This window comes from Sinohyriopsis cumingii, chromosome 2 (genome assembly GCF_028554795.1).
Source record: "Sinohyriopsis cumingii isolate HCF-2022 chromosome 2, ASM2855479v2, whole genome shotgun sequence".
Taxonomy (NCBI): Eukaryota; Metazoa; Mollusca; class Bivalvia; order Unionida; family Unionidae; genus Sinohyriopsis; species Sinohyriopsis cumingii.
Genome location: NC_142962.1, coordinates 117,204,629 through 117,221,472, shown reverse-complemented (window position 1 = coordinate 117,221,472; position 16,844 = coordinate 117,204,629). Strand labels below are relative to the sequence as shown.

Below are 16,844 nucleotides of genomic sequence, written 5' to 3'. Positions count from 1 at the left end.
GAGGTATGTCCATGTATAGGTCCGTTGGTGGACAGCTTGTCATCTAGGGTCTTCTGGAAATTGAGCTGGGTGAAAGGCTGCTGCAGTTTGACAAAGCTGATTGTTGTGTGCACAAGCTTATAACGCCTTAGGTGATGTGGGGCAATGCGCAGCATTAAGGTAGTTCGGACAAGTCTGGTCTTTCCAGCATTCTGTTACTCGCTTGGCCTTGACGATGAGGACATCATGGGCATGGCGCTAGCGGATATTACATAGTCGATTAGGTGCCATTGGCTAGATCTGTGGTGCATCTAGGTGTTCTTGTGTGTTCTTCGCCATTCTGAACATTCAGTTTGTGATTAGGAGGTCAAATTCTGCGTATTTGCTGAGTAGGAGCATGCCGTTGGTGTTCATCTTGCCAACACCGTGCTTTCCAAGCACACCTTTCCATCGACCATAATCGCAGCCGACACGGGCGTTGAAGTACCCTAGCAATATGATCTTGTCGTCAACTGAAACTGGGCTAAGTACAGGTCTGAGGTCCGTATAGAACTTCTCAATGGTTTCGACTGGGCTCGAGAGAGTAGGGGCATAGGCACTGATGGTTGTTGCGTGGTGTTTGTAGCTGATAGGTAGTCGCAGCTTCATTAGCCTTTCGTTGATACCAACATGCAGGTCTGGAAGCTGCTTCAGAAGACTTGATTTGATAGCCAGGCCGACTCCGTGGATCCTGTCCACGTTTTGGACTTTTCCTTTCCAGAAGAAGATGTATCCGCCTGCTAGCTTAGTCAGAGAACCATCCTCTGTGAACCTGGTTTCACTCAAGGCTGCAATGTCGATACGGTAGCTTGAAAGCTCATTAGTAACTAGGGCTGTACTCCTGTGAGGTCTTTCTACGTTCTCTTTGTCCAAGAGAGTACAGTGTTCCATGCTCTAATAAGAAGTTTTTTTCTTTGATAGTTTCGGCCGCATATATGGATGATCTTGCCAGCCACAGAAAGCTGGCCAGATTTTGAAGTGCGGGCTATATTTTAGGCCACTTTTTCTAGGCCCCTCTCTATGCAGGGTGAGCAGCGCTGTCTTGAAAAGGTCTGCTCTGTCACACTGGATGCTGCCGAACTGTTCTGCTGCCCTGGATACAGAGCAGATCGATCACTTGGCCAAGGGCCGCCTACGTGCAGGTCTCTGACTACAAATCCCACTGGTCATCTGCACCTAATGCGTCTCCAGTCTGTCATCGCCGTAGGACTTTGTAGGTGGAGGTAAGGAACGATGAGTGTGATGATCATGAATGATAGGTGGACAATACAACCTGTGCGTGCAAGAGATTACAGTGAAACAGCCTTTGCACAGACAGCGACAGCCTCACTCTCTAGGCCTTGGTAGTTAAAACTCAGTGGTACGAAGATTCGTCACAGCTGGGGAAAACTTCGGATGCATCGGATGACCATGATGTCTTTAGTGCCTTGTCATGCCTTACGCTCTCCACAAAGCGTTTACAGATTCGACTTCGTGGCCGTTGGATCACTCAGCTGATCTCCTCCGCCCAGTCTGTCGAAGCTTGCTTTGCATGCAAGGATAGGCAAGCTCCTAAGTCACCTAGGGATTTAGGCCCGTTGGCTACCGTCAATCTGGTTTAGCCGGCCAGTCGAAGCCGCTGCCCGTGGTGAGGCTGCTGCGCATGCTACAGCTGTTTGGAGCCACAGGTGAGAGCTGAGCGCCTGGTGGGAAGCAAAGGTGGACCAGCTACTCCCGAAGGAGCACGACGTTACCCCCACCTCCAGAGGTACTAACCCTCCCAGAGGACCCCGACGACAACAAAAACTATATATATATATATATATATATATATATATATATATATATATATATATATATATATATATATATATATATATATATATATATATACATTTGTGTGTCTGTGAAGACACAATGATTTGGGGGAGACTTTAACTATATAGTAGAGGATACATATATATATATATATATATATATATATATATATATATATATATATATATATATATATATAACCGAATGACAAGCAACTTGAAAATAATTAGAATGGGTAAAAACTTAATAATTTTATAAATTGTTTCGAAGACATGAGAAACAGAAAAGAATATATATTTATACAAAGAAATAACACTGGGGGGCTTGACAGATTTTATCTCACGGATACCGTTACAAATAATATTTGTACAACTTTAATACAAATGAAAGAATAGAAGATCATAAAATAATTTTTTTGCAGATATCACTCACTCAAATATAGAAAAGTAATACTATACTAATAAAAGTCGAAATGCCCACAAAGAAAAATAATCAATGTGGAAATATCTGCTGAACAATGGTGCCTGTTGTCTATGCTATTATATGTAATAGCAATCGACTCTTCTCAATAAGTGCTATATGAATTTGTGCTGTCCATAATAGTTTTGTGAGTGCGTGGAACATCATCGGTTTTGATTATAGATTGCAAAGGTCGCGCTACATCGTTTATGTCGCAGGGTAGTGCATCGCACTCGACCTCTTTGAACCTGGAGCTAGAACTATTGGTTCCATTACAGTGCGAATAAATTAGATACGTAGGGAGTGTGATGCTCTAATGCTAAGAGCAGTTGTGTTCTCCCTAACGCACTGGTTGAACAATTATGGCCATCAATTTTAACAGCACCGTCTGGCTGAGGGTAGTGATCCTAGGATGGGAGGGGATCCTTATCTAATTTCATGTGTCAAGACTTAAGTTCCAACTATATTGAATTAGGTCTGCGAATGTGGTTCTTAATAAGACTCATAGACTTGAGAGGAAAGAGATTTTTTTTTGTTTCTTTCTGTGCGACATGGTTAATTAGATTTTCTGTCTGTGTTCTTATAAATTGTTAGGTTGTAATTCTACAGAGAAGAAGGGATTTGTTGTGTAATGCAGTACAAAGGTATAGAATTTCAATAGATTTATTAATGAACCCATCACCATACAATACAGTTTCTGTGTCGAATTCATCTCTCTCTGTTAGCTTCTCAACTCACAATTATTTATTTTTTTATTTTGTTTGAACGTTTTTATACTGGAGATCGGTGTGCTGTTATGGTAACGTGTTGTGATCAGGAAGTCGCACTCATTTGTTGTAGATGATGCGATACATCTTTCAGAGGTCGACTGACGATTTTATATATTCTGCCAAAAGTCCAGTTGTGTGAAGATCCACCCTTTGATATTGTGCCAAAATTCCAGTTGTGTGAAGAGCCGCGGTTTTCACACGAAAGTCGTGATCTTGACCGGACTTGAAGGCTTTTCTTTTAGACGCCAACGTTTGCAACATAAGTGGGACGATAGTTGAGAGTCATTCCTTTTGGCATATATTTGGTATGAAGTTGTCCTCCCTTGTGTATGTGCTGGTGGATGTAACTGTTAGGTTCAGAATAGTTTCTTCCTGATTGTTCTCGGTCCAAGATCTTAAACGTCTTGTCGTCGACGTCTAGGAGGGCGTCTGCGTGTCAATCGATGTACATGCAACTGTTGGTGTCGGAGTAAAGAATTAGAACTCCTAAAAGTTCCAAGAGAAAGCACAATGTTAAACCCACGTTGACTGCTGTGTAAGCAGCAAGGATGACGTAAATATTGCTGGGTGTTGCAAATTCTGGGACTTTGTAATTTATCAAAATCAAATCTTCACATATGATTTCCGAGTAATTAATAAGTTTCCATTTATGGTCGATGACTAGAAAGTATTGAGTTGGAGCATACAAGTATTCGATACTTGAACATCTGACGTTGTGTCACTTTTTCTCGCAAACAATTCAGCACGACATTTGTAAACCATGTTCTTCCTTATATTACGGTCCTATGGTCTTAAAACAAGCAATAGAAAAAAGTGAGAAGCAACAAGCGTTGTAAAATTCCACAAAATAATTTCCTCTGAATACAAAGTGAACGATGTAAAAATAAAACTGTATTGGGAACTAAATCCGAAATAATCCTAATGATAACATTTCTGAATAAACTTCAGTGGAACTCCAATGCTGGAAGTGTTGATGAGCCCGTGGTGGCTCGTGTCATTGTGAAGTATCAACAGTCTTTTGTTCAATCACACTAATACAATAGAAGAAAAATATAAATCCGTATTTGAAATTTCACTATAGTTCAAGTATCTTCTCCCAAGAATATTATGTTTGAAGAGCACTTTGTATTTCCAGTGAATCAGTAAGTTGAATAAATAAAATTCCAGCCCAAATGAACCCCTGGAAACAACACTAATGCCATTGATTCTGATAAGATCTTAAAGCACGAATGAATAGTTTCAAGAAACAGCCAGATTATATACTCATCTACTTGACCTCAGGTCACAATTAATATTTTCTATGAAAAACTATTACCAATGGAAAATAGCATTCTAGAAGCTTCTTAATATTTACAAAATAAAATATTTGTTATGATTGGGAGTCTATTACTAAAATTATAATATAAAATGAAGTAAACGACAGGTAGACCTGGCATTTCATGGGGGATTTCGAAAGTACTTGACTCAGATTGAGACAAACATGTTGTTAACGGAGCCAAACTCAGTGATTTAGGTCAGCTCGAAAATGAATTAGATATGTGCAATGTTAAGTCTAGCATTCAATGTTACATTATCAGTAGCCGATAATCAAACAAAATTATAGAAATAAACAATAAAAATGTAGAAAGTATAGAAATAACTTATTGCAAAGTTAATTGGAGGTAGCTGAGTGCAACATAACCCACTTATCTCAGTTAACTATAAAAGTCATCCAGTATATCATCTTACTTATCAGCTCTAAAATTCCAAATTCTTTACGGAGTCAAATTGCTCCTACTGAATACTCGGAGTGACTTTTCCTTTGAATCCACTTCCACCAACCCCGGTACCTTGTGCATTTATAAACGGTGATTATATGTTTATCACTCGGAATTGTCAAGTACACTGTGGAATTGAATTTAGTTTCCCATGAATGCTCAAGTTTTCCGTTTTAATTTTGGACTCCGCTCCCTTCTTTGTTAGCCCTCTAGTCTACTTTATCTGATTGGTTCGCTTGCATCCGTTTGAAGTTGTGGGTGCGTCAAGGTTTTGAACACCGGATGTATAAGAACTCCTACTATGCCTATGGCATTGACTAAGTTAAGGAAGAAAGATTATATCTCTTTGAAGTATCTTGCGTTGCTGAAGACTGTGGGAAACCTAATCTATCAAATAGATTTGAATCAATACTCGGTTTATCTGGACACAAATTTCTCCAACGAACAATAGTTCGTTACAGTATCATTGGTCCATCATCTAAAGAAACTGTCGCGTGGATCCAAAATTTCAATGTCCACCACATCGTACTCATCGGCGATGCTTGGGAAATCTGGATCTGTTTTGAAACGTCGATCGCAGTCCTGTTCCCACATTTCAACCTATTGCTGATTTTCTAAACTCTGGCATCGTAAATATGTTTGGCCGTACGCTTCCATGGTGGACTCTGACAAATAATTATTCAGATCTCTTTGAGGAACACTAGCCGGCATTTATGCTATAAATATCCCTACAATCGGTAATTAAGCGAAAGTAACCTGTAAGTTGTTGCTTCTTGATAATTCTATTACACCCGAGTACCTGAGGAATTACAGGAGATGACTTAGAGTCACGTGATTGGCCAGTCCTCAGAAACCGAGATATGGATATATCGAATTCAAGTCCGTAAAAGGCACTCTCGCTACTTCAAGAATGCAGCGGAGAAGGAAGAAAATAAACCCTCGGGGTTACATGAGATTTTAAAGTTTAAATATTCGATAACACTATATACAACCAGCAATAAACGATACAATACAGAAATATTTTAATGAAGGCAAACAACTGGAAAAAGGAAGAAGAAAACAAAAGAAAATAAAACCGACGAGGAAAGTCGTAAATCAAGACTATGAAACTAAGGATACAACTATAAAAAACAAGAAATAACACGAAGACAGTAATGGACAATAATGACCAAGTTAAGTATCACCGCTTGTGAGAAGAGAGTCACTGAAGATAGTGTAAATAGTCACTGGTTTTGGTTAGTATTTCCTAAACAGCCAGTCATTGTGCTGACCTGCAGTTTTTTTTAAATGGTATTATTGGGCACTGTCCGGGCAGCAACAGAAGCAAAGCAAGATGCCAACCTGGTAAGATGTGGCGAAAAAAAAAAAAAAAACAACAACAACAAAAACAAAATTCATGCTGCCTGCATGACTGATTTTATTCACGTAACAATCATACTGTCACGCGCTTGTATAGCGTTTGGACACAAATAATGGGTGATGATTCATTCCTACGGATATCACAAGTTTTGTTCAAATATTCTTGTACTGTAAGCAAGACACATGAGCTTGGATCTATGAGGTATTAACTAATACATAATTCTTAAAGATGAACGCTTGGTCTGGATTGTTTAAGAAAATCAGAAATGCGAATGTTTACAATAGGATAATAAATTTCAACATTTTCTAATATCTATAATGCGTAAAATTTGCCCTTTCTGCCCAGTCAGAATAGCTAAAAGCATGACCAACTTACAAGCAAGTTAGTTCAAAGACAATGATGTGAGTGGGGGAAAACTGTTTCAAGTAATGAAAAACTACAATAACATCCCATGTGGTGGAATACCTTGGCAGTGAAGAACGGGAATGAAATTAAAAAAAAAAAAGAAATCTACGAATTAATGGGTTGAGTACTAGAAGGAGTCATATTGTCATATGTTACCACCAATGAAAGTACAGACATAACTGTGTTGAAGATACTATGTACGAGCCCAGGACGATAAAGTACCGTCAGGAAATCCAGACCTATCTTGATATATGTTATAACTGGACCATAATGCCGGTCGTGACTAAAACATCAATTTTTTTTATATGCGTCCAATATTGCTTTTTCATTGTATCCATCCAGAATGCAATCATGAGGCTAGTTGCTTCCCCTGAAATGCTTTTACTGATGCAACCATTCCGAACAAAGGAAAAACAGACGGACGCATTGTGTCAGTGGGTGTGTCTCGGCTGGGTCCTGTAATGAATGAAGTACTTTCCAGAAGGTTGGAAGAAGCTAACCATGATTGTGAACAAGACTCAGCAGTTTGAAAAACTAAGGTCGGGTTGTTCAAGGTGGCACAACTAGAATGACTGTAGCTTGATCTTCTTTCTTCCGTAGAACTCTCCCCAATCTGCTAAAATGGGGAAAAAGATAATCACAATTAAAACTGGACAATAATAAGAAGAAAGCATCAACAGTGAAAGCATTTTGAATCTGGATGGAATGAAACATATTGTTCAGTTTGATGATTTAATCTAAAACAAAGAAATCAATATCAACTGGACCCATGAATTGGAGAACATTCTGAAAAATAAGCCTGTGTAACATGCAAAGTGTAACGAGGAGTCACCACGTCTTGAAGAAGTTTAGGAACTCCATATACGGCCTGTTTAGAAATGCCTAGTAAAGATAAAACAAACAAACAACTTCTGCATCTATATGCTGTTTTGCTCTGTCCAATCGACTTACTTTCTCCCATAATCGTTTATATTCTTTTGTGTCATTTTATTCTGCACGAGTTTGAGCTACCATGTTTTCACGTAGCAAAGTCGTCTGATATTGATGGTTGCTAATCTGGACGATAATTCTTTTGGTTCTGCGAAGTTGATCCACCAATAAAACTTTTTGCAGTCCGTTGCCTCTTGGAAATTAAACTTGCGTCATGTCAATAGTAACTATTCCATCGGTTATGTCCAACTCATCGTTGGAATGTTGAACGCATTAAATTTTGTGCTACCAAATAAGTCCAAAATAAAAAAGACCTGCTTTCTCTGCTGGAACTTGAGATATGAGGTCTTTAAATTTCACCATGTACATGTAAGTCATCTTTCAAAATATTCAGGGGGCGACCGAAGATTTTCTCAATTGATTGAATGTGACTCTCTTAGCCCAGTGACGGTAGCTGCCATCGTCGGACATGTCCTTTTCAAAATCGTTAAAGTGCACATCTAACATGTAGCATCTCCTCATCGTATGAGGCGATACTGAATGTCGTCGTCGCTTAAACTCCGGTATATCTGGTGGAAAAGGTATGATCTGTTCATGATGATCACTGTATAATTTAACTACGTTGCCTCTCTGTGCATTACTCAGATATTGCCGTAAACAAAACGATTACGTAACAACATGTTGACCGTTGTATGTTTCTTACCTCCATCCTGGCTTTTTAGAAAGTTAAAATTTCGCCGTTTTCAAGAAAATCTTAACTTCATCCAGGTCAAATTTGTTATTCTGAAAATGCAGTAAAATAATTATGATTTCAGAACTAGTTCATAGGTAAAATTGGCATTGCTTGTCTTGCATCTAGGATGACAAATGTAATATTGGGTAGGCCAAGGTCGAGTCAGTGTAGACAGGCAGAGTTGTAATTTATGTAACAAAATACTCATTAAGAACCAAATCTGGACTAAGTCATATTCTGCCTTTATATAACAATGTAGAAAACGTCATCTCTGGTCCCAGCAGCAATATGTTCACGCCGCGTATTGACAAATTTTTAACAAAAGATGAATGAAATTATGCTTGACTTGACACAGAAAATGTTTGGAATACAACTTGCTTGACAGTAGGTATCCAACTCAGTGAGAGCATTACAACGACACCTGGAAAATAGAAGGAATACGGTATTATAATTGTACATATGCGATTTAATGTGCGATTACAAGGATCGGATTCCAAAACTAATATGTGGAAAATATTTTCATTATCTTTATCAAAGCAGGGTCTAAATTGTATATGAATACGTACTGATGCTGGAGAAGAACACATGCTAGTGAAGAAATTGATACTAAAATTAATGGTTAAAGAGTAAACAAATTACTTTTTTATGTGTTTTTGTAATTTCATTGTGATTGTACTCACGAAAATATAGCACAAAACCCACAAGTGTCTCGATGTCATGTCTTTTAAGTAGGGATGAGATATTCCGACAGACACATTTTTGAATTAAGGGAATTGTTTTTTGTTTTTTGTTTCGTTCAGCAATCATTTGAGCAGTATCTTTTTAATAAGAACTCTAGGTTGGATACGAAAGGAGCCCTTTTGGTTTAGAACATATATGGATATTTCTCTCTCTCTCTCTCTCTCTCTCTCCCTCTCTCTCTCTCATTTATATATCATTTTACATTTTACATAATACCCCGTGTGGGCAGTATATGAGTGGGTGATGGTGACTCTAAATGGAGCACTGAATAGTATATGTAGTTTTAGCATTACGTTTTCCGTTAAAAGCTAGAGATTAACACATGCCAAACATGCATTTTAATGTTAATCCTACTAACGGTCAACATCTAACAATGAAACAGTCAGAAAGAGAAAAGAACATCGAAAATCACTCTCGCCAAACACCGACAGTTTCACTCATCTTATGAATTTAGACCAATTAATTTACATTAAACTGATGTCAGCCAGTGATAGGGTTGGCGAATTTCTAACATTTGTAGGAAATTTATAAATTTGCCTGACTTGATGTTCAGTATGTTTGAAATACAACTTGCTTCTAGTAAAAAAAAAACATTAGAGGGTTTTAGGAAAGCCACAATTTTAATTCCCACTCCTTTGGGTAATAAACGTCTAGTAGGGACGTTTTTGAGGGGCACGGGTTTGTTTATAAGGGGTTAATAAGGTATTAGGAGGATAGCAGCAAACCTTTTACTCAATATTAATTGCGGGGTCTTGATAGTACAATATTATGTGCTGGTCATTCAAAGTAACCTATTGATGTTTTTAAAATCACGTTTCCGAGATGGAGACTATAGAGAGCCCTACTACGTTGAATTCCCGTTTGAGGTCGGAGAGCCATTCCCATGTCAGATTCCTGTTAGATGCCAGAGTGGCATGTGTTAGTCTAGAATGATATCTTTACACCAAATATTATAGCTTCATTGTTAAATATCCCCTAGAGGCCAATTGATGATGATGTTCGTCCATCGGTGTCGATAAGGACCATTTAATGTCATCGATTCACTGGGGGTGGGTTCTAGAGATGGCTGATCAGTCCGATTCGGGCCCGGAAGAGTCTGTTGCAGTGGGGACATGGATTTGCAGGTTGCTGACCGGGAGTTGAGGAAATGCTGTTCCTGGATTTGCGCAGATCACGTTTTTCAGCTGCGTCCATTAGTCTTTTTTGCTCAAAGTCTTTCGTACCAGCGTTGACTTGACTGCGCCAAGCAGATCGGTTAGCAGCGACACTCTCCCAGCTATCAGGATCAATGCCTAGGTTCATCAGCGAAGCCTTGTGGGTGTCCTTTTACCTCTTTTTTTGACCACCGTGAGATCTTTTGCATTGTTGTAGCTCTTCATAAAAGACCTTCTTAGGTAGGCGTTCTACCGGCATGCGGACAACATGGCCAGCCCATCGGAGTTGTGCCTTGCACAGCATGGTGTGGATGCTTGTCATGCCGGCCTAAGTGAGCACCTCTGTGTTTGGTACCTTGTCCTGCCATTTGATTTTCAGTAGTTTCCTCAGGGAGCTCATATGGAAGTGGTTCAGTTTTTTAACATGGCGGCTATACACAGTCCACGTTTCGCAAGCATAGAGGAGGGTGGGGAGAACAACCGCTGAGTAGACTTTGAGTTTGCTGGCAAGCTTGATGCCTCTCCTATCCCAGACATTTGAGCGCAGTCTACCAAATGCTATGCTGGCTTTGGCAATCCTAGTGTTGACCTCATCGTCTATGTGGACTGCTTGTGAGAGGATGCTGCTGAGGTATGTGAACATGTCTACATTTTTGAGCTTATGGCCATTGACAGTGATGGATGGTTCCAGGTAATCTTCTCCAGGAGCTGGCTGATGCAGAACCTTGGTCTTGCTGGTAGAGATGGTGAGTCCGAAGTTGGAGCACGCTGTCGAAAAAAGGTCCATGCTGTGTTCCATGCCTGCTTCCGTGCTGGAGTTGAGGGCACAGTCATCTGCAAACAGCAGGTCGCGAATGTTCTCAACTTTGACTTTGGTCTTGGCTTGGAGCCTCCTCAGGTTGAACAACTTCCCATCCAGACGGCATCGGAGACCTACTCCAACATCGCTGTCCTTGAAAGCATCCATCAATATTGCGGAGAACATGAGGCTGAAAAGAGTGGGGGCTAAGACGCATCCTTGTTTCACACCATTCGTAACTGCAAAGGGTTTTGAATAGAGTGAAGATTTCTGGACATCCACATTTGGCCATGATCTTCCAAAGGACTTCCCGGCTAACAGTGTCGAATGCCGTAGTCAGGTCCACGAAGTGGTGTATAGCTGGACATTTTGTTCAAGCCATTGTTCTGGCAACTGCCTGGCAGCAAAGATCATGTCGATGGTGCCTCTCTCCTTTCTGAAGCCATACTGGCTTTCTGGCAGTAGGCCATGATCAAGGTGTTCTGTGAGTCTGTTCAGCAGTAGCCTGGCGAGGACCTTGCCAGCGATGCAGAGTAGAGAGATTCCTCTATGGTTGTCGCAGGATTGGCGATTGCCTTTGCGTTTGTAAAGGTGGATGATGGCTGCATCTTTGAATTCCTGGGGTATGTGTTTCATCTTCCACATGCCACAGAACATCTCTGTTAGTCTTCCCACTAACGTAGGCCCACCAGACTTGTAGATCCCAGCTGCGATGAAGTCTGCTCCTGGAGCTTTTCCACTAGACAGGAGCTCAATGGCCGTTTGAGTTGCCAACACTGTTGGAGGGTCAGCCAACCTAACGTTGATCTCCACCTGTGGTGGACGGTTGATCGCTTCATCTTTGATGGAAGAGGGTCTGTTGATGATACCGTCAAGGTGTTCCGCCCAGCGATCCAGTATCTTCTCCTTCTCGGTTATGAGAGTGCTGCCATCGGAATCCAAGAGTGGGGCTGTGCCTGATGTTACTGGGCCATAAACATCACGAAGAGCACTATAGAAATTCTTTATGTCGTGTCTGTCGGCAAAGGACTGGATATCATCAGCCTTTCGGCTCAGCCATGTGTCCTGCATCTCGCGTAGTTTCTTCTGCACGGACTTGGGGTCGATGTTGTATGCACGATGGAGACGAAGTTTCTCCTCAAGCAGGGACTGTATTTCTTTACAGTTCTCGTCAAACCAGTCTTGGTGCTTTCGCGCAGTGATGCCAAGGGTTTCAGATGCAGTGGAGTACACCAGATGTTTGAAGGCCATTCAGCATTTCTCTACGCAGTTGGTATCAGAGTCTGTGGTTTCTAGCTGGCTTGTCAGAGCTTCAGACAGAGCTTGCTCATTGTTGCAGACTTTCAGCCTATAGACGTTGATTCGTTTTGGGACTTTAATTCCCTGTGGGCGTCTGCGAGGTTGAATTTTAAGATTCATCTTGGAAATCAGTAGCCTGTGGTCTGTCCAGCAGTCAGCACCACACATGGCCTTCGTCACACGGACATCCTGCCTGTCTTTCCTACGATTTAAGATGTAGTCGATCTGGCGCCAATGCCTAGACCGTGGGTGCATCCAAGTTGTTTTATTGCGATTAGGCAGACTGTTGCAGTTGCCATTTCAATGTCTACCAATAACGAACTTCCACGAGATGTGGTCCGCGCCAACTCTGGCGTTAAAATCACCAAGAATGATCAGCTTGTCTGACTTTGATACCGAATCAATCAGAGTTTCCAGATCCTGGTAGAACTTGTCTTTGGCTTCCTCCGAGTAGGTCATGGTTGGTGCATAAGCACTAATGAGTGTGGCTTGCTTTTTCCATGTAAGGGTAGCTTCAGCATTATAAGCCGGTCATTAATTCCCTTTGGTAAGATGGAGAGCTTATTCACCAAACTCGACTTGACAGCGAATCCAACTCCAGACTCCCGACGTCCATCGGTGCCACGTCCACTCCAGAAAAAGGTGTAACCAGCTCCAACGTCAGTCAGTTGGCCCTCTTGCAATCAGGGCAGTTGTTCTCTCTGGTCTGTCAGCATCTGCACGATCCAATACAGGGCGTACGTTCCACGCACCAAGAGTGAGTAGAACCTTTTGGGTTTTCTTTGTGCTTCGACCGCAAGAATGGGATTTCCACCAGCCGCGGTAAGCTGGTCGGGGTAGATGAAGCAGGCTCTTTTTAGGGCACCTTTTCTAGCCCCTTCCTTAGGCTATGGTGGTAAGCAGCGCTATCCTGAAGAGGTCTGCTTAGTCGCTCAGACGGCTGCCGACATCCATTTCTGATTCAGATCAATGAAAGACGACCATATGGCCTGAGCCGCTTGCGTGCAGGTCCGCCACTACGGCTGCCAGTGCATCCACACCTGCCGTGTCGCAGTTCGCCCATCGCCGCAGGACTTGGGCACGGGTGATGACATAAATGACTTGCGCGCGAGGTGGATTAAAGTGAGGAAGGGTTGCGCTGCGTCAGCCTCACTCTCTCGTCCAGACTCCACTTTGTCCAGTTGCAAGACGTAGTCAAGACGGCTGGAATGGAGACTGGATGCAGTGGCGTCCTACGTGTCTTGCCGTGCTCTTAGCGTTCCACATCGCTTTGCTGGGTCCGCCTTTCTGCGCGTTGACCAGATGGTGGTTCCTCCGTGCAGTCCGCCGGTTCCATTCTTCACATGCAATGGTGACAATCCCTGACTCACCGGGGGTCTGAAACCCATCGGTTACCCTCAACCTGGTTTGGCCGGCCAGTCGAAGCCGTTACCCGTGGTGTGGCCGCTGCGCATGCTACAGCTTCTTGGAGCCACAGGTGAGAGTTGAGCGCCATGTGGAGACCAAAGGTGGGCTAGCTACCCCCAAGGGAGTACGACTGCTACCCCCACCAGAGGTACTACTCCTCCATGAGCAACCCTTACACCACAGAGGCCCATTAGACTCGTAATGTTAGAACACAACATTTTTCACAAAAACAGACCCATATTATTAATCCAACAAACATTAATACTTCCTCTTGTCCCAAAAAACTCATAGAAATGGAGGCATAATTTTATTTGAATATTATCAACACACAAATTCACCTTGTTTCTTGAACCCACTCCAAAACTGGAGGCGTACTGCTAATATCTCATTGTCCTACACGTGCTACAAAATATGAAGCCTAGTGTTAATTTTTTAATTCTCCAAAATCCACAGGCCTTTTTTAAGATAGAATTCCACCCTCCATGCGCCCAAAGTGTCATACTATGATAATAATATGCAAAAAATTAACCGGAATAAAAGACTTGCTATAAATCATCGCACTGTAAGAGGATGATCCAGAATGACTTTAGATTATAGCAAAGACGTTGAAAGCAGTTTCGCGTATGAAATGTCATTTATTAAGTGACTGAAATGAAATGAATCTGACACCAAACTAGTGCGCATAAAATCCAGTATTGGATTTAACCAAATAGTGTGCACCGAGTTAAACAAATGATATAAGGAAAAGATAACGCTCATAACTGGAACTAACCAGAACATGTGACTTCAGCGAGTAATCAAACAAGAATGAACGTATGGAACTTACAAACAAATATAATTGATATATGGCTCTGTCATTACGAGTGATCAATGTTTAGAATTTTAACACAAAAATGAAAAATCTGCCTCCAAGGGTATCAAAGTATATGGATTTAAACAAAAATGAATAAGGTATGATTCTGTCACCGGGGTAGTGGGTCAAAGTATGGTTTTCATCTAATAACGTTTCATCCACAAGTAGGATAAATACGTATATATTTGGTTTTCACTCAAATTGTGATACTGAATAATTTAAGAACGGAACAAATAACTAGTGACGTCCATTTGACAATCACAAAGTATTTTCGGTTCAGTTGCTGTCGTCGGATGGTCAAGGTGCAACTACGCATCATCGCCCGCCCCTCCCAATCTACCGAAGGATCCATCAAGAGCCCCTCATTCGCTGCAGTCCCGTTGGTCCCGAAGGTCTGGTCCCTAACCCTGAGAAATCCACAATCTTTCTCCGACCCTGAACTTGAAAACAGACTATAATCAATTTAATAACAAGCTTAATATGACATAGGTTTGATTATCTGTAATAATTTGAATAAATACTGGAACATCCAGTATATGAAACAATTCTATCACATAATAAAGATAGCAAAAAGGAGGAATGCAATTCTATATTTCACACACCTCTAGAGCAGATGAGTGTTTTCGGAAAGGTAATTGGTGTAGGTATTTCTAAATATGCAATCCATACCTGGTTACGCAGAGTCCTTTGTGCGATATTTTGCTTTACAGGTTTTTTGTTCGTCAAGAAGCCATCCGAAAAAGGACAGCCTCCTGACAACATATGTATTGTGCTGTGATGTTACTGTCTGATTTGATTCTATATCTACCATGGTTATGGTGCAATCCACGGCCAGAGAGCTTAAGATATTCGGTTTTCTCACTGCAAGCACTTGGCTCATGTAGTATTGGGTAAATCGAACTCAGTAATATGAAATAATAAACCACCTTCGGGCACCGTTGTACGCGGAAACGAAACCCGAGCGCATTTTAGCACATTAATCATAAATATTAAGTAAACACAATTCCTTGACAAACGCAAATAAGAATTGTACTAGATTACATATATACAAAACAGGCTTGTAAGACTATTTATACAGACATGGATTATTTTAGAGGACGAACAAAAATACGAGATCATTGGTTTCCTTTCTGGCACTTTCTAGGTTGGTGATTATATTTCCTCTGCCAGCAAGGATGAACAAAATTTATTTTGCAAACGGTAAGTTAAAACAATATTTTGATGAACAAAATTTATTTTGCAAACGGTAAGTTAAAACAATATTTCTTGGACAGTCCAAGAAATATTGTTTTAACTTACCGTTTGCAAAATAAATTTTGTTCATCCTTGCTGGCAGAGGAAATACAGTCACCAAAAAGCCTACCTGTAATTTACATCATGCAATAAATTCCAAAGATTACAACATTTGACATTTATCCTGAAAATGAAGGATATAGAAAAGTGCTACGTTTTTAACAGTGTCTTTCATTGAATGAGCCATCGACGAGTTGCAGTTGCAGGAGTTATTCTCATTTAAAAGCTGACGGACATGAAACATACTAGTTGTATTGATCTGCAATTATCTTTTCGAGAAAGAAATGGAGACAAAAGCATACTTGTTTTGAAGTAGTTAGTAGTTGGAATGGCGCCAAGAATGGCAATGTTGAGACACTTTTATATCTGGCGATTGTTACGGTTTAGAATTAATTGTTTCTTGATATCAGTGTCTGCCGATTCTTTAACAATTAATATTGTCGACATTCCAGAATCAGTGTAACTGACAATGCATCCAGTTTAACAAGATCAGTCACATTTTGAAAGTCAGACTATTCTCTGTCACAAAAGATTATTACAAAAAACAGAGGTGGGGGTGCTCCCAAAATACATGAAGAATCGTTTCTAAATGTTATTTTAGTTAGTTTTGGGGTTAAAAATTGGAAGAAGTACAATCATGGTTTATGTTAGAATTCAGCCTTGAAAATTTGCATTGGCCTGGTCCGCTGACAGAGTTTTTGTTGACAGAATAGGTTATATATATATATATATATATATATATATATATATATATATATATATATATATATATATATATATATATATATATATGCAAATTTGGACTATTCATAGTTTTGTGATTCTATATCCTATAAAGGGTTAAAAGAACATTAAAATCAAGTATAGATATCCTGACGCTGTAGCGCCATTATTTGCATGCACCACTATCTCGCGTATGATTACAAGATCAATACACAAAATAGTACAAAAGGTACTAAAGAAGCAATAATCTGGGTGCTTGAAAATACATATAAAAGTTCACTAGGCCACATAGGCCACATATATTTGCACGTATCACCATCTTGTATATGATTATGGCAATGCTGAT

General features: G+C 40.5%; 1 protein-coding gene across 1 annotated transcript; it reads right to left on the bottom strand.

Moving 5' to 3' along the window:
- Positions 1-327: 327 nt before the first annotated feature.
- LOC149805674 (protein CFDP2-like) lies at positions 328-909 on the bottom strand. The gene has a single exon (XM_089934615.1). It carries the CDS (start codon positions 907-909, stop codon positions 328-330), a length of 582 nt encoding a protein of 193 aa, XP_089790741.1.
- Positions 910-16,844: the final 15,935 nt, after the last annotated feature.